Source organism: Vicia villosa, unplaced genomic scaffold (assembly GCF_029867415.1).
Source record: "Vicia villosa cultivar HV-30 ecotype Madison, WI unplaced genomic scaffold, Vvil1.0 ctg.000894F_1_1, whole genome shotgun sequence".
Taxonomy (NCBI): domain Eukaryota; kingdom Viridiplantae; phylum Streptophyta; class Magnoliopsida; order Fabales; family Fabaceae; genus Vicia; species Vicia villosa.
In genome coordinates, this window is record NW_026705403.1 from 93,097 (window position 1) to 114,465 (window position 21,369).

The 21,369-nt window shown below is 34.3% G+C and overlaps 2 protein-coding genes and 1 pseudogene across 7 annotated transcripts; 1 reads left to right on the forward strand and 2 right to left on the reverse strand.

Annotated features, from left to right (window-relative positions):
• Positions 1 to 643: 643 nt before the first annotated feature.
• On the reverse strand, positions 644 to 7,681 carry LOC131632027 (putative disease resistance protein At3g14460). Of its 6 annotated transcripts, none has more exons than XM_058902793.1 (6): positions 4,998 to 7,681; positions 3,643 to 3,766; positions 2,992 to 3,151; positions 2,808 to 2,831; positions 2,395 to 2,703; positions 644 to 1,755 (listed from the first exon to the last, which is right to left on the reverse strand). In XM_058902793.1, exon 1 carries the CDS (start codon positions 7,664 to 7,666, stop codon positions 6,152 to 6,154), a length of 1,515 nt encoding a protein of 504 aa, XP_058758776.1. In that variant the 5' UTR covers positions 7,667 to 7,681; the 3' UTR covers positions 644 to 1,755; positions 2,395 to 2,703; positions 2,808 to 2,831; positions 2,992 to 3,151; positions 3,643 to 3,766; positions 4,998 to 6,151. The 6 variants fall into 6 exon arrangements, with proteins under 6 accessions (XP_058758776.1, XP_058758771.1, XP_058758772.1 ...); XM_058902790.1 differs by having other exon boundaries at positions 646 to 1,755; positions 2,395 to 2,831; positions 4,998 to 5,113; positions 6,141 to 7,681; XM_058902788.1 differs by having other exon boundaries at positions 645 to 1,755; positions 2,395 to 2,831.
• Positions 7,682 to 10,993: 3,312 nt separating this feature from the next.
• Positions 10,994 to 11,669, forward strand: LOC131632033 (toll/interleukin-1 receptor-like protein; annotated as a pseudogene).
• Positions 11,670 to 12,315: 646 nt separating this feature from the next.
• Positions 12,316 to 17,303, reverse strand: LOC131632031 (putative disease resistance RPP13-like protein 1). Its single transcript, XM_058902799.1, has 3 exons — positions 13,600 to 17,303; positions 13,425 to 13,496; positions 12,316 to 13,325 (listed from the first exon to the last, which is right to left on the reverse strand). The coding sequence occupies exon 1, from the start codon at positions 17,195 to 17,197 to the stop codon at positions 13,610 to 13,612; it is 3,588 nt and encodes a 1,195-aa protein (XP_058758782.1). The 5' UTR covers positions 17,198 to 17,303; the 3' UTR covers positions 12,316 to 13,325; positions 13,425 to 13,496; positions 13,600 to 13,609.
• Positions 17,304 to 21,369: the final 4,066 nt, after the last annotated feature.

Genomic DNA, 21,369 nt, shown 5'->3' on the forward strand with positions numbered 1-21,369 from the left:
GGTTTCCACTACCTTTAACATATACTACCTTTATCATTAAGAATAGTGGACTTGGATCTATGGTCAAGAATAGTAGATTGACTCCAATTTCCATAAATGTATTTCTAGATTTCAGAAATATATTTTTGGACTATATATTTTACAAAAATGAAGGTGTAATTTATTTACGCATTTATTTTGGATATTTTCGGATGCGTTTATAAATACATTTTTCGAAATTTCACAGTGGGCATTAGAAATATAGCTGGGTGCGTTAAGAAATTCCCTACCATATGATATTTGGATTCTTGAATCTCATAGTTTGAGAAAACACATTTCATATTTTCATTTCAAAACGAGTGACTTTGAAAAAATTGAAAGGGTGGAAGAAGAAACTATCGCACAAATATTCTTCACATTGTACTAATCACACTAAAGTAGAAGGCAACTGAAAAAGAAATATCCATGAATCACAGCTAGTATCCATTTCCTATTTCTTTTTTATAAGAAAAATGGATTAAAAAGTACTAGGGGTGCTTAACCCAAAGAGAACAAAAGACTAAAGAAACCAACCCAAAACCAACCCACCACTCTACACAAAGAAAGCTCTCGGGTCTCGGAACCAATCCTCCTTCGAGTCATTACAAAAGTTCCTAAAATAAGTTCCCATCCAATCCCAAGACAAAGATTTCATAACCAATAAATCATCAAAAGAGTCTACAACTAAGCCATTAAAAATAACATCATTCCTACATTTCCAAATAGTCCAACAAAAAAGTAATCCGAAGAACCATCTTAAACCAACACCAAACTTCTCTTCAAATTTTTGATCCAACCAACACAAGCGAGTGTAACACTCTTTTTCATCTTTATAGTGTAAGTAGGTCATAACCATTGCTTGTCAAGTTGTCTTTATCAATTAAAAACTTAGCAATGATTTATTGTTACTAGTTAAACTCGTCCCACCTTAACAATATGTTATCAAAATAGTAGGAATCTTCTTCCTTCTCAATTTCCTTCTCGATTCAAATAGGTCCATTTCTTTCAAGCTTTTGATAGATTTTAACATCAAATTCACCAAAACCATCATTTTAAAGTGCCATAAAATTTTAACATGTAAACATTGTCAACATGGGCATGGCCAAAACAGAGAATATATGTTGTCGGCTATCGCTCCATGTATGATATTTCGATTGTCTGTGCAATGATGTAAAAAAATTCCATATATATAAAAAATCATTATCGATACTATTATGTTTTCAATACTTTTTCTTAAGGGCAGTGTGCATCTGATATCTAAACTTTGAGTACAAAAGGTATAAAGCAAACTGAACTCTACCTTCCTCACTAATGTCACATTAAATGCTAAGCCAAGCTAGTGGCTTACAAGATTGTTGGGCAGATCAAACGCCATTTGCTCATCCTCATATGCACCTTATTGGTCTCCAGAAGCCTTTGCTTTTGAAGAAAGTTGGTTTTGCATGGTGAGGTGATATTAAACCGAGTAGACTTGAATGAAAACATAACAATACTGGGAATTGACTTCTGACAATATGATCTTGCTAGTCACTCAAGTCGAGCACACACCATTTCAAATCACTTTACCCTGTAGGGCCAATTTTTTTCATTGAACTAGTTACGGGACCGAAAGCTGCTGCAGACAAATAAGGTGCATATTATTAACGTTGTTGTTCCACATGTTTTGGCCAGTATTGATGATCAGATATTATTGCTAAAAGCACCGTGCTACAACATTGTTAATGTTGTTGAGGATACCTGCATATTGTTGGAGTAGACAAAATTCCGTTATGATTATCATTTGACTATTAGATTTTAAGAAAAGATGTTAGTGCAAAACGTCAGGCGAACTACATGATATGGATAACACTGACATATAAACTAATCTGCTCAGCATGATACACCACAACAATAATTGTTGCCTGTTCTAAATATATCTTTATTCTAAATCATTCAACTACTGTTCTAAAGGTATCTAAAATGCTAGATGGATTGATGCTTTCATATACATTTTCAAACACTAGCCAGAAACCAATTTGCAGCCTTCCTTATGGCAATGCCATGGGAAAAGGGCCTTCAAACAATAGTACCGAGGTGAGAGGTGTATTAGGAAAATCTCAAGCTTCACGTTAATTATATATAGAAATAAAAAAAAGTTTATATAGAAAGTCACTTTTTATATTAAGTTGGTTTTGTAGGGATGAGTTAGATCAAACTCTAATTCTATTATAAACAGATAATTACAAAGGCATACATTGCAGTCAAATCATAGGGACACTCGCAGACAGAAAGTGTTTGCTCAAACATCCATTTGCAATCTCTATCTTAAAAACTTGTACTATTTAACAAATTAAAACGCATTACTGTAGTAGTTAACACTTAACAGGTTTTGCTTACCTCTAGGAGAGTGATTTGCTTGCGTTGACATCTCAGCTAAGATTGGAGCTATTGAAGACAGTTATTGCTGTTTGAAAGTCGCCATATTTGAGACTTAAACTTCTGACTTGTTTGTTTAAAAGTCGCCTTATGGATTTTCATTCTCCTAACTTGCCATATGATACATTTCAAAATCTTGTCTTAAGTTCTTCAACTTCTTCTTCTCTCCTACTCCTCTTCCGCTTCCATCATCCAAACTAAGCAACTCACCACCATCCCTGCTGTTGCTTCCTTTAGTTTTATTATTGTATCACAACAAACAGGAAATATCTAAACAAAACCACACAAACTTCAATGTTATAAACCCACATCTACGTGTCACGGTGCATTTCATAATCTTCTACTTTGTGAAGAAAACTGTTGGACAATTCTACCTCTCCAGTTGAGCAAATACAAACCTAACATAAACACAATAGATAATTAGAGACACTGTCATGCCTTGTGGTTTTCATTTATAATAGATCAAAGCAATAACAATGTAGATAATCAATGTTTGTTGATATATGTAGAATTGAAAGGAGAATAAAACACATTAAATTCTAAATGACTAAAACTCACCCTATTAACTGACTTTCAAGAAAAAATGGCAGTAATGTTAACACACAAGTCAATCTTCATATCGAGTTAGGCCACAAGTTCGATCATTTCTGCATGTTCTGAATCTGGTAGCAGCAGTGAAATCCACTATTAGATTGACTTCATGATTGCGATTTAGAAGCTGGTGAAAACAAATAATAATGCATTAGAATAATTTTCATACACAAATTTATTTTATAACTTATTTGAATTTATTTTAGAAAACATATCCTGGACTCCTTTTAACCCTGTGATACTAAAATAAAATATTTTATCTTTACAGTAGCATAAATTAATTTAATACATGCATAAAGAACATGAACATAATAGAAAGCATGTCATGAATTGCATACAACATACACTAGTTTTACACTTCCTTTTGGTGTTGCCATGAGGGTCAAAAAGAAGAAACTCAAGGCCCAGTAGGAGTCATTGTAAATTAACATAGTTCACAACAAGTAAATGTATGATTTAGGATCAGTTACAAGCCATTGATGAAACTGGTGATTTATCTATATTAGAACTGTAAGATAACCAATTAAAACTATAACCAAAAATACGAAACTAAGATTTCCAAGGTGGCTACAAATTTATTTGAAATTCAAGTGCCAAAGAGGGACATAAAAAGCTCACTAAATTAAGTTTGATAGTCCACAGCATTAACTGAAGCAATTTTGAGTGGCATCATTAACAAGCTCCTTCCAACACAATTGATGCCAAAATCACTAGTTTTGCTAAAACAGCAGATTTCTAAATCCTGCATGATACTTGAAAAGAGACTAGAGTAAACAATAACAACATATAAATCTATAGGCAGGGGTGGCCCTGAGCATGGGCTCGCGGGGCGGGAGCCCAGGGCCCCATAATTTTAGGGGCACCAAAAATTTTTTTTTACCCTAGAAAATTTTCTATTATAAGGAAATTTGTTAGAATTTTATTTTTAAAATACTGGCTAAGAAAATTATAGGGGCACTATAGAGTCAAAATTAATAAAAGAATATAATTTCCCATTAATAAAATATATAGTAGAATGAAATCAATTAATTTCCCTAAAATAAAATCAATTAATAAATCCATAATTTTAGTAACTAAAGAATTTAACTGAGGCACTAAAATTAAAATAATATATAGAAAATATTTTATATTATTGATAATGTTATTTGACAAGTTAGAAATCTTCTGACCGTGTCAATTTTGGATTAAGTTGTTGATCTTGATGGTGGAATTTTGTTTGAAGAATTAAAAGTTATTAGAGAAGTTTTAACAATTGAATCAAAATCAAATTATATGATATTGAGTTCTTTAAAGATTTTTAATTGTTTTCCTAATGCATGCATAACATATAGAATAATATTGACTATTCCTATCAGTGTTGCATTTGTTGAAAGAAGTTTTTCTAAATTAAAATTATTAAAATCTTATTTGAGATCTAGTATGTCACAAGATAGATTAAATAGTCTTACGTTGATTTGAATTGAAAATAATATTTTGAAGAACCTTGATGATGACCAAATTATTAATGATTTTGCAACCAAAAAAAAAAGCTAAGAGCATGATATTTAAATAATTTTAATGGTTTGGTCAACTTTTTATAGGAAAAATTAATAAATCAAGAAGAAGAAGAATAACTCTCTTTACAGTGGTTTACGTTTTGATATAGTATAAACATTGATTCAAAGATTCATATTTGTATTCTTTGCACAATGTCAAATGAAAATGTGTGTTTTATCCAACTATTTCTCTTATCTTTATGTATTTATTGTTAAAAAAAATTATAGGGGCACCACTCTTTTTATTCGCCCAAGGCACCCAAATTCAAAGGACCGGCCCTGTCTATAGGAGAGACAACTCATGAACAAAAACTATATAAAATTAAACTGAGGGAGGGAGAAAAGCACCATCGTTGTGCTAAGAAGAAAGGGACTTCAGGCTTCAACAAAAGTCCCTTGCATGAAAGAGCTAACATAGATTAAGTACAGATAAAGTACCTCTCTGTTCAAGCCAATATTGGTATTTCTCCTTCTCATCTGCTCCTGACAGAAAGAGATGTCGCTGCTGCCATCTTCGTGCAAGCCATCAATTACCCTTGAAGCCCTTGGTAGATCTGCAAACAATGTAGAGATAAAATAATTTAAAGAGTTAGACTAAGCCACCAAATCTGGTAGATAAGCTGGTAAAATACTACACATATAGTTTCCGAATAAAACCAGAAGCAATAGAGTTAGGCTTGGATTAGATTTAACACACTGACAAGTGCTTTGAGGGCAAATAAAACCTAAAATAGCTCCAAATGATTAGAACTGCATGATGATATTTTTCTATAGGTGCATATTGCATATGGATGACGCGCGATAAAATCCTAATTGACTGACCATTAGCAAGAATAGCTGCATTACAATGATCTATGCTACGGCAACGTGTCAAACGGGCTATTTTCTTGTAATAGACTCAAGCTGATAAATAGAGTAAACATACACACACCATATAAGAACTCTATTATTCATGTGACAAATGGGACAAATTCAATACTCAAACAATTTTGATGGTCCACGGCATTAACTATAGGTATAAGCCAACATCCTTTGAAATATCCTTCCCAATACAAGACATGCCAAAATCACATATTTTTTAAAAAACTGACAAAGGTTAAAATAAGAATTTATGGCTTTAACTGTTATACATGACGGGGAAAAAGTTCTAATTCACTAACATAAAGAAAAAATATCAAGTCAAGACAGTTGGATAAACACAAAAATATGGAAATGCATAAAGAAATGATTTGTATTAGACTAATAGAATAGAGAAAAACTTAAACCATGTTAAAAAAGCTTGATACAGTCATTAAAATATATCATATAGACAAAAAAAACACCCAACATATTTGGAGTCAGAATTTGCTGAACAGAAAAGCAATTACAGGACTTGGTGGCAGGTTTCCAGGTGAATTTGCTTTCTTACAATACCAACAATGGGAAGATGCAGGGGTGACACAAAATGTAGTTCTATGATTAAAATAAATGAGTTAGTGCTAGTGCTATAGTATTGTATTTTGATCTTACTATTGAAATTCACAATAATTGATGATAAAATAATATGAAAGAAACAAAAAGAGAAGTATTTGAAAAACTCACTCGAACAAGACTCATGTGATCAATTCGTCATTAATAACTACTGAGGAAATGTGAGCAATCTTACGCCACTCTTTCCCCCGCTTTTTCCGCAAACTTGCTTCTAGTAATGGAGAGCGAGTCACACTTAGTACTGAAAGTGAGGAAGGAAATCCTTTCTTTGGCAACGACTTGAGTTTGGGAGCGTTAATAATCTCAAGGTTTTGGAGATAAGTGAGATGCTGAAGCCACTTCTCATCAATGCTTGTATCATTAAGACAACAAATGCACAGTTTTACAAGCGATGTAGGTAGCAATGGCCCCATCAAGGTGTTCACCGTATCATCACCGTTAATTCGCAAAACTGAAAGACAAGTGAGATGTTCCCAAGTTGGCTCGGTATTCCATATAATCCCACCAACAGAGCCAACAGACAGTTTCTGTAAACTACTAGGTAACTCAACTATGACAAAAGATTGAAGGTTTGGTAGATTATCAATTTCCATTTCTCGAAGGCCAGCCAGACTGTTCATTGCTTCTGGTAGTGAATGAAGCTTCTCACACTTCCACATTGCAATATAGCGAAGATTTGGAGCGGCCAATCCAACTGGAGTAAATGACTCCAATTCATTACAATCCCATATTTTGATGCTTCTAAGAAATGTGAGACTCTTTTCTGACTCGTCTTCGGCAATTAATATTGACTTCAAATTTATACAACCTTCAATAAACAGACTCTTGAGGACAGGGAGAGTGCCTAAGGTAAATGATATCATTGAATTACAGCTATAAGATATTTTCAATTCCTCAAGCGATGTATAATTATGCAAGTTATCGTGAGGAAGGAATTCTAGATTCTCACAGTTACTGATTATGAGAAGTTTCAAGGTTTTTGGTAGACCGTCTGTTGGGAACGACATCAGATATGGAAAACCGTCTATGGTCAGCTGTTGAAGAGAATTCAGAGGGAACATCAGTTGCCCAAATACATGATCAGATAATGAAATTGATTGCACCAATAAAGGACATTCTCTTAATTCAAGTTCGGTTAAGAAAGGAAATATTTCAGTTATGTTTCCGGCTATCAGTTTCGGGCACTTTCTTAGTGATAAAGTTTTTAGATTAGGAAACGTTGTAGCCGTATCTCCAATCAAGTCCCATTGCTTCCACTCTTGCATATTCCCAAAGTGTAGACTCTCCAAAGAAGGAAATGGTTGAAACGAAGAATCACCACTTCCATAGAACTCAATACCAATTGTATCCACTGATTGCATCCCTTCAATAACGAGTTCTTTCAGATTACCCAATTTTCCAAGGGATGGAAGCCATAAACAATCATTACAATTCAAGATCCTTAAATGAACCATGTTGCTAAATAAAGAATCACCTAACCAATTAGGGAAGTTGATTCCACCATAGCTTTTGATGGTGAGACTTTTCAAATTTGTTGAGGGTCGCAACTTTTCAAGCACAACACTTTGAATTTGTGAATCTAAAGTAGTACCATCACAATCCCATTCCAAAGCTAACTCATCTATTTGTTCTTTCATCTTTATATTGGCTTGATCTACTTCGAAGGAGTCATTAACATTTTGTAGCTGCGAGATTGAAAGTTTTCCATGTAGGTGGAGAAATTTTCCTAGCTCTCCAATATTCAATCCACCATTATGTTTGCTGACAACAAAGTCAGACAAAGTGTGGAGATTTTTTAGTTTTGCTATTTGTAAGGCATCTCCCTCAATGCAGTGTTACTAACGTCAAGGTAGCGCAGGTTAACCAATTTGCCCATGTCCTCCGGCAATTCAGTGAGCCTTTTACAGTCTGCCAACAACAAGAACTGCAGATTGTAAAACTTGCATATTTTTGAAGGCAGACTCTCGATATTAGTGTGAGAAAGAGTTAAGTATTGTTAGACGCTGGCCTTAGGATCTAGAGGGGGGGTGAATAGATCTTACACAGTTTTGCAGAATTAATTGAACTTTAAGCGGAAGTGATTCTGAATCGACTCGCGTCTATTCCGAACCACTATTGAAACGATTGTATATGTGTTAAAACCACTAACCAGCTTGAGATAAACGATAAGAGAATACACTATAGAATCAAGACGTCGCTCTATTGAAAATCAATTAACTTCTTATATGATGAACGACGTTTGCAATGCAGCAATAGTGAAATAAGCAAAAACACAAACACTTGGTGATAATGATCAAATTGATGGTGATTCAAGATGTGGTGAATTGTGATGTTTATGCAGAACTTTAATTCACAATTCTAACACTTGAATCGTTAATCAATTTTGCAATTATAACCAATTATGAACAGACTGTAAATGAAAAGGTAAAAGCGACAAGAACACGATATTTGTTCAGGCAGTTCGTCGATCGTCCTCGCTACGACTACGTCTGCCCCCAATTCCAAATTGAAATTGGGAAATCTTCCATTAATGTTGAAAGTAGTATATACAAAGAAGAAAACAAAGCGATAAACGATAAACCAATTATGTCGATCCTTTGAATCTTCTTCCCCCTTAATCTTGAACAAGATCAAGGTGATCCAAGAGTTTCACTTTGATTCCTTTCTGCAGTGTCTTGAATTGCTTGAACCCTTGTTCCTCAATCGTCACACTCAGCCGAATCCTTGATGAAAACTCTTGATAAAAACCCCCAAGAAACACCTATCTTGGAGGACAAAACCCTCGGATTTTATTCACCAAAAACCCCACAAATCTTCACCCACTAGGAATCTTCAATTCCGTTCCATGGACGTTATCGAACTCGATCACTAACCCTCAACGCAAGAATGATTATGTGTAATTGTGTTGGAGATGACGAAGAACGAAGATGAGAAGCTTTTGTGTATCTTTCAGTCTTTGGTGTTTTTTTCAATAATTGAACCTTTGATGATATATATGAGAGCTTTTCAGTTGATGCAGAGAAAACCAGAATTTTTGACAGTTTTGATCAGATAGGTCGACCTAATTTAGGGCTGGGTCGACCTAACAGAGCTGTATATCCTTTGGAAGTCAGTTTTGATCAGATAGGTCGACCTAATTTAGGGCTGGGTCGACCTAACAGAGCTGCATGTCTTTTGGATGTCATTTGTTCCCAGTTAGGTCGACCTGTCAAAGAAGTAGGTCGACCAGAATCCACTTCAGATGCGTTTTGGGGAATTTTTCACAGATTAGGTCGACCTAGTTGTTGTGTAGGTCGGCCTAGCAGAATGATATGTAAATTTCTTCATTTTAGGTCGACCTGTGTTGGGAGTAGGTCGACCTAACTGCTGATTTTCTGAGTTCCTCTTATTTTGCTTGTGTTGAGTCGACCTGTCCGCATAGTGGGTCGACCTGCGCTGTTATGAGAGACCAAAACTTGCTTTTCTTTGAGTTCTTCTGCTTGTACCTTGTTGCTTGAATGCTTGTTGAGTTTGCCATGAATCAAAAACATCTTTGTGAGTGTGATCTTGTATTCATAAGTATCGCATGTATAACAAATTTCCAATAGAGTTGGGAACCTTGGTGATACTTCTGTAGCTTGACAGAGACAACACGCGTAATTTTTTCATTGTTGGCAGCAAGTCATGCACTACCTTATTTGATAGCAAACAAAGAGGCAATTGTTCTTGTAATGGTAATGCTACAAAAGTACGCAGGCCTTTTAATTCGTATAATTTATAAAATTTATCATATGAATCATATGCCTCTCTGTTGTATGATAAGGTATGCACCCTATCATGTAGATTATGTTTGTCCATATTGATACAGTATGGAGATGAAACCTCTGCAGCCACATCATGGATTAAGTTGTGCATTTCAAAGTCTCTTTCCTCATCATCACCAATAGATCGCTGAACTCAAATTTGGCCTTAACTTGAGGAAGATTGTAAAGGTGTTTAGCAAGGGCTGTTTTACCAATCCCTCCCATACCAACAATGGAAATGACTCTTATTTTACCATAACCATCATCACTAGACAACAAAAGGTGTTTAAGTTTCTGAATATCAGCGTCTCTTCCATAAATACAAGATTCAGCATCCAAAATAGAATTGGAAAGACTTAATTCAGCTAGTTGTTCTCCTGAACTCCAGCCCAGTGATATTTCAATTAATCTTTTCGTTTTATAATTAATCACATCAATTTCATGATTTAATCGAACAAGATTTTTGAGCAGATTAATATTAATTGGGGTATCATAGCTCAATGAAAAATCAAATTTGTCAAAGAAAGTAGAAAGATGAAAGACAGCATATCTGAGCGAATCCAGCGATAGGTTGACAGCTGGAATAGGGATGAGTTTCTCCAGATCATGAGAAAGTAGAACATCTTGAACATCCAACAGTGTTTTCTTCAAAAATGAAAAGTCATACCTGGAGTTATCGGCGAAGTCAGTAAAAAGATGGTTTTCTAACAACAGCTTCACAGAATTTGAGAGGAACAGCAGATTTTCTCTCTGAAATTGAATACCCTCCATTAGTTTCTTAGTTTGTAAGAAGAAAAAGAATAGCTTGAGAAGAAAGAAATCACAACAAAAATCTGATTCTCTCTCTTTGATTATTTTGGCAAGTCTTTCATTTCGCAGGTCAAACGCCTAGTGGTAGTAATTAAATATTGTACAACAAAGAAAAGTCTTTTATTTTGGCAAGTCTTTTATTTCCACTTGTGTTTTTAATAAAGAAAAGTTGAACAACAAAGAAGTAGAAGTAGTCAAATGGAACAGTGGTACTGTTTTTATATTCTTGTGTACTGACTGTCCCATGCAGTATAGGAAATAGGAAGAGTTGGTTTCACCTTGGTCAACGGATCCTAGGAAATGTAACAATGATGCCATTTGTATCAGTTTCATCTCTTGTTTCATTTTAGATTTATACTCCAGATACTTTTTATGGCTATGCAATCACCACCTTCTTTTTTTTCATATAAATTCACCTATCATGTGTTCCTCAGTTTCACAGGTGTTGATACCCGTTTAGCCTTTACTGGCAATCTCTACAAAGCTCTCACTGACAAGGGAATCCGCACCTTCATCGATGACAGGGAGCTTCAAAGAGGGAAAGAAATAACTCCCTCACTTGTGAAGGCAGTTGAAGAATCAAGGATTGTCATATTCCCATGTTCTCTACCAACTATGCTTCTTCTTCATTTTGCTTAGATGAACTTGTCCATATCAATGAGTTTGTCAATAGGAAGGGTCGTTTGGTTTTACCTGTATTCTATGGCGTGGATCCTTCTCACGTGCGTCATCAGACTGGAAGCTATGGTGAAGGATTGGATGAGCTGGAAGGCAGGTTTCAAAATAACATGGAGACCAACATTTGCTAGAATGTCACAGAATTTATAGTAAATATCAAGTACAGCCGTTAAATAGAAAAGAGTCCCTTGAAGGTTCAATTGTGAATTCCCTTCGTATAAAAAGCGGAATTCACGTGTTCACGCACAAAAGTAGCATGGAGGATATTCAATTCACCGATCCTTCTTTGTAAACAAAAGAAAGAAAAGCAGTTGATAATGATGAACATTCACAATAGTGCAGACAATCATAAAATCACATGTTGATGAAAAGGCATAGATTTGTCACTTGACATGAAAGTTTTTTCTTGTAAAATTTGTATACTTGTGTTTTGTGTTTGAACAACAATGCATGGATTAATTGTCATGGATGCGAAAATGGTGATGTAGTAGTTTTCTTTTCTTCTTGTTCCAGCAGCATTATGATTCAAGTTCAATGATGTCAACACAACTGGTTTCAAGTGTTTTCCTTCTTTTTTCTTTGTGTTTGAATCTTTATGGACTTTTATACTATGCATCTATGCAATTTCTAATGAATATAACAAACATATATTAATTAACTTTGAGTGAAAGAACAAACATATCCATCCACGGTTATTAATTATTATAACAAGCATAGCTATTAATTTTCGTTACAAGTCAGGCAAATGAGTAGAAATTATTTGCAACTGATTTCAAACAGAAAATTCACTCTGTTAAAAGTTTATTATATCCTCAAAAAAGAAGATAGTCCAGCCTCCCATGAAGTTGAATTCAAAGAGAAAATAGTACTCCTTTGTCTCAACCTATTTTCTTATAATGAACTCAAGCTTATAAATACAGTAAACATATGCATCTGCTTATTACCAAGCAGATGATCAATCAGAGAAGTTTGCTGACAAAAAAAATTGAAGAAAAATTTGGTTAACACATTGATGATAATTACCACTATTTTTTGTTCACGTATTAACAAGTTTAATTGGATATATATTATTTGTAGAAACCTAGAGAGAAAAAGCACAATGCCTAAAATAACATGTTTTCAAAATAGTAGGAATCGTCTTCCTTCCCAATTTCTTCTCGATTCGAATATGTCATTTCCTTCAAGCTTTTGATAGATTTTAACATCAAATTCACCAAAATTTTAAAGTGCCATAAAATTCTAACATATAAACATTGTTAGCATGGACATGGCCAAAACAGAGAATATATGTTGTCGGCTATCGCTCCATGTATGATATTTCGATTGTCTGTGAAATGATGTAAAGAAATTTTCATATATCTAAAAAATCATTATAGATACTATTATGTTTTCAATACTTTTTCTTAAGGGCAGTGTTCATCTGATATCTAAATTTGGAGTACAAAAGGTATAAAGCAAACTGCAGACTACCAACATCACTAATTAATGTCACACCAAATGCTAAGCTAAGCTAGTGGCTTACAAAATTGTTGGGGCCCCATTTGCTCATCTTCATAAAACAACTATTTGCGACTGATTTCAAACAGATAACTCACATCAAATGTTTATTTACAAAATAGAAAACAGTTCTTAGGATCAAATCTGTCTTGAGAATCACTATGGTATACAATGTTACATCAATGTTATTTACAAAAAACAGGAAGAAGGTAGATTTAGGAATGAAAGTAGTAGCATCATGTCTCTCAAATCAAAATATGCACATACAAGTACAACTCATGAGTCATGAACAATGAATTGTAAAAGTTATAACATGAAAGTGTTTTTGGCACAAAAGTCACCCGACGTTGTTTAGTTTGAATGAATAGGAATAGCATTAGAAATCACAACAAAATGCAGTCTAAAAGAAAAACACTGCTCCTCTTTGATTTTTATGAGTATGGATCATCAAAGCAGTTGCGGAAATCAACTCTGACGGATAATAGCTGCTCGGCGTAGTTACTCCAGTAATCATCTCCTTTACTGAATCCTGAATAAAACCAGAAGAGATATAGGAGTAAATAATAGTAACATAGAAATATGAATCTAAATAAGTATTGTTAAAAGTCATCAAAGAGGAAATTTATACCTCAGATGCCACTGCTTCCATCTTGGTTCCAGTCAACCGTGCCCCTTTGAGCCCCCTGGTTGATCTGCAGATCTGATAAATGAAGCAGTAAACTAAACTTATAGTCCCAAACAAGAAGAGAAAATAATAATAATAATATGAAAGAAACAAAAAGAGAAGCATTTCAAAGACTCACCCGAACAAGATCATGTGATCAATTCGTCATTAATAACTATGGAGGGAATGTGAGCAATCTTACGCCACTCTTTCCCCCGTTTTTTCTGCAAACTTGCTTCCAGTAATGGACAGCAAGTCACACTAAGCACTGAGAGAGAGGAAGGAAATCCTTTCTTTGGCAATGACTTGAGTTTTGGAGCATTAATAATCTCAAGGTTTTGGAGAGAAGTTAGACGTTGAAACCACTTCTCATCAATGCTTGTATCATTAAGACCACAAATGCATAGTGTCACAAGCGATGTAGGTAGCAATGGCCTCATCAATGTGCTCACCATATCATCACCGTTAATTCGCAACACCGAGAGACAAGTGAGATGTTCCCAACTTGGCTCAGTATTCCACATAATCCCACCAACAGAGCCAACAGACAGTTTCTGTAAACTACCAGGCAACTCATCTATGACAAAAGATTGAAGATTTGGTAGATTATCAATTTCCATTTCTTGAAGGCCGGCTAGATTGTTCATTGCTTCTGGCAGTGAATGAAGCTTCTCACACTTCCATATTGCAATATAGCGAAGATTTGGAGTGGCCAATCCACCTAGGGTAAATGACTCCAATTCGCTACAATCCCATATTTTGATGCTTTTAAGAAATGAGAGACTCTTTAGTGACGCATCTTCTGCAGTTAATATTGATTTCAAATTTTTACAACCTTCAATAAACAGACTCTTGAGGATAGGGAGAGCACCCAAGGTAAATGATATCATTGAATTGCAGCTATAAGATATTTTCAGTTCCTCAAGCGATGTGTAATTGGACAAGTATTCATGAGGAAGGAACTCTAGATTTTCACAATTAGTTATTATGAGAAATTTCAAGGTTTTTGCTAGACCGTCTCTTGGAAAAGACAATGAGGATGAAATGCCGTTTAAGGTCAGCTGTTGGAGAGAGTTCAAAGGGAGCGTCAATTGCCTGAATACATGATCAAATAATGGCATTGATTGAACCAGTAAAGGACATTCTCTTAACTCAAGTTTAGTTAAGGAAGAAAATTTGTCAGTTAGGTTTCCTACTGTCAGTTTCGGGCACTTACTTAGCAATAAAGTTTTTAGACTAGGAAACATTGTAGCTGTACCTCCAATCAAGTCCCATTCCTCCCACTCTTGCATATTCTCAAAGTGTAAACTCTCCAAAGACGGAAATGGTTGAAACGAAGAATCACCACTTCCATAGAACTCAATGCCAATTGTCTCCACTGAGTGCATCCCTTCAATAACGAGTTCTTTCAAATTTCCCAATTTTCCAAGGGGTGGAAGCCATAAACAATCATTACAATTCGAGATCCTTAAATACACCATGTTGCGAAATAAAGAATCACCCAACCAATTCGGAAAGCTGATTCCACCATAGCCTTTGATGGTAAGACTTTTCAAATTTGTTGAGGGTCGCAACTTTTCAAGCACAACACTTTGAATTTGTGAATCTAAAGTAGTACTATCACAATCCCATTCCAAAGCTAACTCGTCTATTTGTTCTTTCATCTTTATATTGGCTCGATCTACTTCAAAGGGTTCATTAACATTTTGTAGCTGTGAGATTGAAAGTTTTCCATGTAGGTGGAGAAATTTTCCTAGATGTGCAATATTCAATCCACCATTATGTTTGCTGATAACAAAGTCAGACAAAGTGTGGAGATTTACTAGTTTGGCTATTTGTACGGGCATCTCCCTCAAAGCGGTGTTACTAACGTCAAGGTAGTGCAGATTAATCAATTTTCCCATGTCCTTCGGCAATTCGGTGAACCTTTTACAGCCTACCAACAACAAGAACTGCAGACGGTAAAGCTTGCATATATCAGAAGGCAACCTTTCAATATTAGTGTGAGAAAGATTTAAGTACTGCATGTATAACAAATTTCCAATAGAGTCAGGAACCTTGGTGATACTTTTGTAGCTTGACAAAGACAACACGCGTAATTGTATCATTGTTGGCAGCAAGTCATGTAGTACCTTATTTGATAGCAAACAAAGAGGCAATTGTTCTTGTAATGGTAATGCTACAAAAGTACGCAGGCCGTTTAATTTGTATAATTTATAAAATTTATCATTTGAATCATATGCCTCTCTATTGTATGATAAGGTATGCACCCTATCATGTAGGTTATGTTTGTCCATATTGATACAGTATGGAGATGAAACCTCTCTAGCCACATCATGGATTAAGTTGTGCATTTCAAAATTTCTTTCCTCATCATCTCCAATAGATCGCCGATGTATCAACGACCTTGACACAAGCTCATCAAAGTATTCTTCTCCAACTTTTTCTTGATATGTGGATGATGATGATTCTACTAAGCCTGTTGCAATCCACAAATGAACTACCATCTTTTTTTCTAAGATGGACTTCTTTGGAAAAATTGAACAATACTCAAAACATCGTTTTAAAGGATCAGAAAGAAAATTGTAGCTCAATTTGAGAGAAGCTAGCACCTGATAAGCTCTTTCCCGAACATGACTTTCTAGCACATGATTCAAGTTGCTTGGGAAGAATAACATGCGAAGAAGAGCCCCATGTGCTATTGCAGCTAATGGTAGTCCATCACACTTCTTAGCAAGTTTCCTGCCAATTTTTTCTCGATTGTATCGTTGGTAGCTAGGATCTCCAAATGCATGATTGGCAACTATAGACCAACAATCTTCAACTTTCAAGGGTCTGAGATAGTGGAGAGAAAGAAAGGTTTGCATGGATAGTGCAACTCTTTCATCTCGTGTTGTGACGATGACCTTACTTTGAGTTTCCCCTGCAGCATTAAAGATATCCATGAGTAATGTCCAATTGACAGATCTTGCATCCCACACACCATCCAATACCAGCAAAAAACTTGGGTAAATGGTATTGATGTGAGTTGTATCATTAGTGGTTGTTTGTGAAGTGATAGATCCAAGAATGTTTTCGAAAACACTCAAATCATTAATAATATCTAGGGAGAAATCTATCCACACTCTTGACTCAAATTTGTGGTTAACTTGAGGATGATTGTAAAGGTGTTTAGCAAGGGCTGTTTTACCAACCCCTCCCATACCAACAATAGAAATCATTCTAATTTTACTATCACCATCACTATCACTAGACAACAAAAGATGTTTAAGTTTCTGAATATCAGCATCTCTTCCATAAATAGAAGATTCAGCATCCAAAATAGAAGAACTAGTTGGAGGAGTTTCATGGGAATCAACAGTACTAGAATTTGAACTGATGCCTTGTAATATTTCAAATAAATTTATTGTATTGGAATCAATCACATAAATGCAATATTCTAAACTTGAGGTACCATACCATGAAAAATTGAGTTCCTTGAAGGCAAAAGCAACGTGAAAGACAGCATGTCTGAGCAAATCCAGTGATTGGTTGACATCTGGATTAGGGATGAGTTTTTCCAGATCATGAGAAAGTAGTACACCTTGAAGATCAGACAGTGTTTTCTTCATATTTTTCAAAAGCTCGGGCTTACTGAACTTATCGACCAACAAAGTGAAAACTTTGTTTTCTAACAACACCTTCACAAAAGTTGAGAGTGACAAGAGTTTTTCTCTCTGAATTTGAATAGCCTCCATTAGTTTGTTAGTTCAGAAAGAAATCACAACAAAATTCTTTCTCTTTTGGTTGCAAGTCTTCGCTTTCGCAGGTCAAACGTGGTAGTGTTGGTAATAAAATATTAGAACAAGTTACAATAAGATAACGACATTTGTGTTTTCTTATGCGGGAGCTTTTCATTATTATTCAACCCATGCTTTCGAGCCATGTCTAATAAATAAATATAGAACTATGCAATGAATATGATGACACCATTTTTTTTACACCGTATGGCATCTGCACTATGTATGCATTTCCTTTAGTCTTGCAAAGATTTTAAGTTGTTAATTCATGGAAGTATGCATTTCCTCGGGACACTCTTTAAGCATACTAAATAAAGAAAATAGTTTTTATAAAAGTCAATATTTCAATTTCCAATGCATTAAATACACACATTTAAAAAAAAAACTTACCATTTTAATATCTTAAATAGTGATCTAAGGACACTGGTTAGCATCTCCCTAGAAAAATAGAGAGAAGAAACCTATAAAAGATTTTTGTTTTCCTTATGTGATCATCACTGACTCTATTAATTTTGGGTGTTTCCGGGCCGGTTTGGTTCGGTTTTGAAAGAATCTGATGTCTAAATCGATAAAAAATATATGAATTTGTTTGAATTGCATTTGCACATTTTTGTGATAAAACCCAAACTGAACCAAACCGAGAAACAACAGATTAATTTGGGTTGGATTGATCGAATACACTAAAATTAAATGTGCACAAATATTTTTAAAAAATATCTAATTACATCAACTAAATTTTAATAATAATATGCAATCCTTAATTTTTATAAGTGTGTTAGTGGAGAGTTATAGAATACATTTTTAAATTAGTAATAAAAGATTTTTATAAAGAAAACTAGCGGGATACCCGTGCTAGTATGTTAAATAATAGTTAACGATCTAAGAGCTAATAATACATCCAAATTTTAGCTCCTTAACTAAAACAATAATTACACGTCGCAATATGTCATTTGTCAGTTTTTAAATTTGTTTTACGGGTTATAAACATTCACATAATCACAAATATAAACAAAAAATATGTAGCAACCTTTATGCATTGATTAAAGTAATATAACAACACTATACTTATTTGATCCAATATAAAAATACTTAGAACCCGTTTATAAAACACTTATTTGATCCAACGCTGGGTAAAATAATTTTATAAAAATAATTAGTAGATTTTACTTGTTTATTAAAATATTTGTAACTTGTTTTCGTTTATAAAAATAATTGTATCACCAATATACTTTTTCGCATTTATAAAAATATTTTTAACTTATTCACGTTAATAAATATATTGTATTAATAGTAGACTTTTCCAGTTTATAAAGTTATTTGATATTTATTTTCATTTATAAAAATAATTGTATCAACAATAGTCTTTTTTTCGTTTATAAAAAAAACTTGTATCAACAATAGACTATTTTTGTTTATAAAAATATTTGTAACTTATTCCCGTTTATTACATCAATTGTATCTATAGATGATTATTCTCGTTTATGCAAATATTTGTAATTTATTCCGGTTTACAAAATCAACTGTATCAACATTATTTTAATTTGTGAATACATTTATCTATTGAGAAATTATTATTTAATATTGGAGAATAATAATTTTAATAATACATTCAATTTTGCTTTAATATAAATTTATTATAGATAATAAAAAACTATATTATTAAATAATAATATAATATTTACTATTGTAGATATCATTACGAAAAAAATAAAAAATTAGATATAAGAATGACAAAAAATAAATTATAATATTAAATATTAATTTTAATAATACATTCAGTTTTGCTTTAATATAAATTTATTATAGATAAAAAAAAAATTACATTATTAAATAATAGTATAATATTTATTATTGTAGATATCAGTACGAAAAAAATAAAAAATTAGATATAAGAATGTCAAAAAATAAATTATAATATTAAATAATAATTTAACATTTATTATTGTAGATATTAGTAGAAAAATCACAAAGTAGATCTAAGAATATCAAAAGAGAAAACGAAAGAAAAGAGAGAGTCAAATCGTTTTTATTGATTACTAAGTTTTTATTCTTAATAATATTTTTATTATTTCTTCTTTATTTAATTTATTTAATTTGACAATTTATTTGTAGTGTAATTTAGAATGGCTCTACTAAATAGTGGCTCAATTTTTTACATTGATTGTAGTGTAATTTAGAATGACTCAATTAAATGGTGACTCAATAAATGTCAGAATAATTTTTTTTTTTTTTTTTTTTTTTGATTACACAGAGGGCCAAAGGCCCAAAAGAGGAAAAAGACTAAGAAGGAGAGTGCCTAGCAGGAGAAAGCCCAAGGGCATCCTCAGCTAAAAAACTAGAAATACAAGTAGGAGGCGAACTATAAATCATCATCTCCGAATCTTGGTTACACCCAATAGAGGCAAGAGTGTCAGCACACTTATTCGTTTCTCTAACCGAGTGAGCAATGCAAACACCATCCAGCTTGGCCATAAGTAATTTGATCTTGTCGAGAATCACAAGGCTCCCAATATGATTCGCACTGCCTTTATCAACAGCTTCTACCACCAAAATTGAATCAACATTGATTTCCACATTACAGTAGCCAAGATCTATAGCGAGTTTAAGACCCTCAAACACACCCCATAACTCTGCTATAAAAGGGTTACAGATTCCCAAACTTTTTGAGAAACCTCCCAACCAATCTCCAAGATAATTCCGAATAACACCTCCGCAGCCAGCCACCGAATTACCCCTACAAGCACCATCAGAATTCATCTTCACCCAGTCTTTTCTCGGTGGGCACCAAGGGGAGTTCCTCGCGCTATTCATATTACCAAAACCGCAAGTCCTCATTTCACTAGCTTCCTCGTACTCCTGAACCTTTTGAGCAATGAAAACGCCAGGATCATAAGGCCGGTTACCATTACCACCATGCACCTCCAAGTTTCTCCACATCCAAATGAAATAACAACCTGTAGCAAAAATCTGAGACCAAAGATTGTGATGCTTTCGGTCCATCTTGAGATTAACTTCAATCCACGCCTTAAAGTCTTGCTGTAAGTAAAAATTCCTAACATACTCAGTAGGCTTCAAACTACTCCAAACCTGACGAGCCTTCCAACAATCTCTAAGAACATGCATATTACTCTCAAGAGCATTCCCACACAAAATACAAGCTGCAGTACCTAACCCTCGACTATGCTTAAGCATATTAGTCAGCAGCTTCTCATGGTAGCCCAACCATAAAAAACTCCTTATTCTTTCAGGAACTCTCAACTTCCAAATATGCTCCCATTGATTGTCATCTCTCCCACTTGTTATCCCTGCAAGCGCCTGGTACATTTCTTTAACCGAAAACACACCCTCACCGGAGCCAGCAATCATAAACTTGTCTTCCCCACCATCCTGCGACGGCGGCATGATAGCCTTCATTCTGTTGACTATGTCATCTGGCAGCCACCCATTCAGCCTGGACCAGTCCCACTCACCCACAGTGTGCACCAACTGATTAACTTTCATGCCCTGCAACTCTTCAGGTATCGAGCTCACCATGTCAGTTATACGCAACCCCGGAGCTAACCAACTATCATCCCAGGCATCAACCTTCTCTCCTGATCCCAAACACCACATACCAGTATCGATAATCTCTGGCATTAAATTATACAAAGCCCTCCAGAGGCTTGAGTCCTGACTTTTATACTTACTCATATCTTGCTTATCATTACCAAGATAAATACCTCTAAGCACCTTACACCATAATTCATTAGAATTATTAAGCAGACCATTATTAAGTTTCATGAGACAAGCTTTATTCATAATTTCAAGCTTCCTCAAACCTAGGCCACCACGATCTTTCGGATTCGTAATCGTATCCCAATTCACCATATGCATCTTCTTCTTTGTACTTGTGTCCCCCCATATGAAATTTCGTTGGACACGCTGAATATCTTTTATGCAAGAAATCGGGAGCATATTTGTCAATAAATTAAATGGTGGCTCAATAAATGTCAATAAATTGTATCAACAATACACTATTTTGGTTTATAAAAATATTTGTAACTTATTCCCGTTTATCATCAATTGTATCAATAATTGACTATTCCCATTTATGCAAATATTTGTAATTTATTCCGGTTTACAAAATCAAC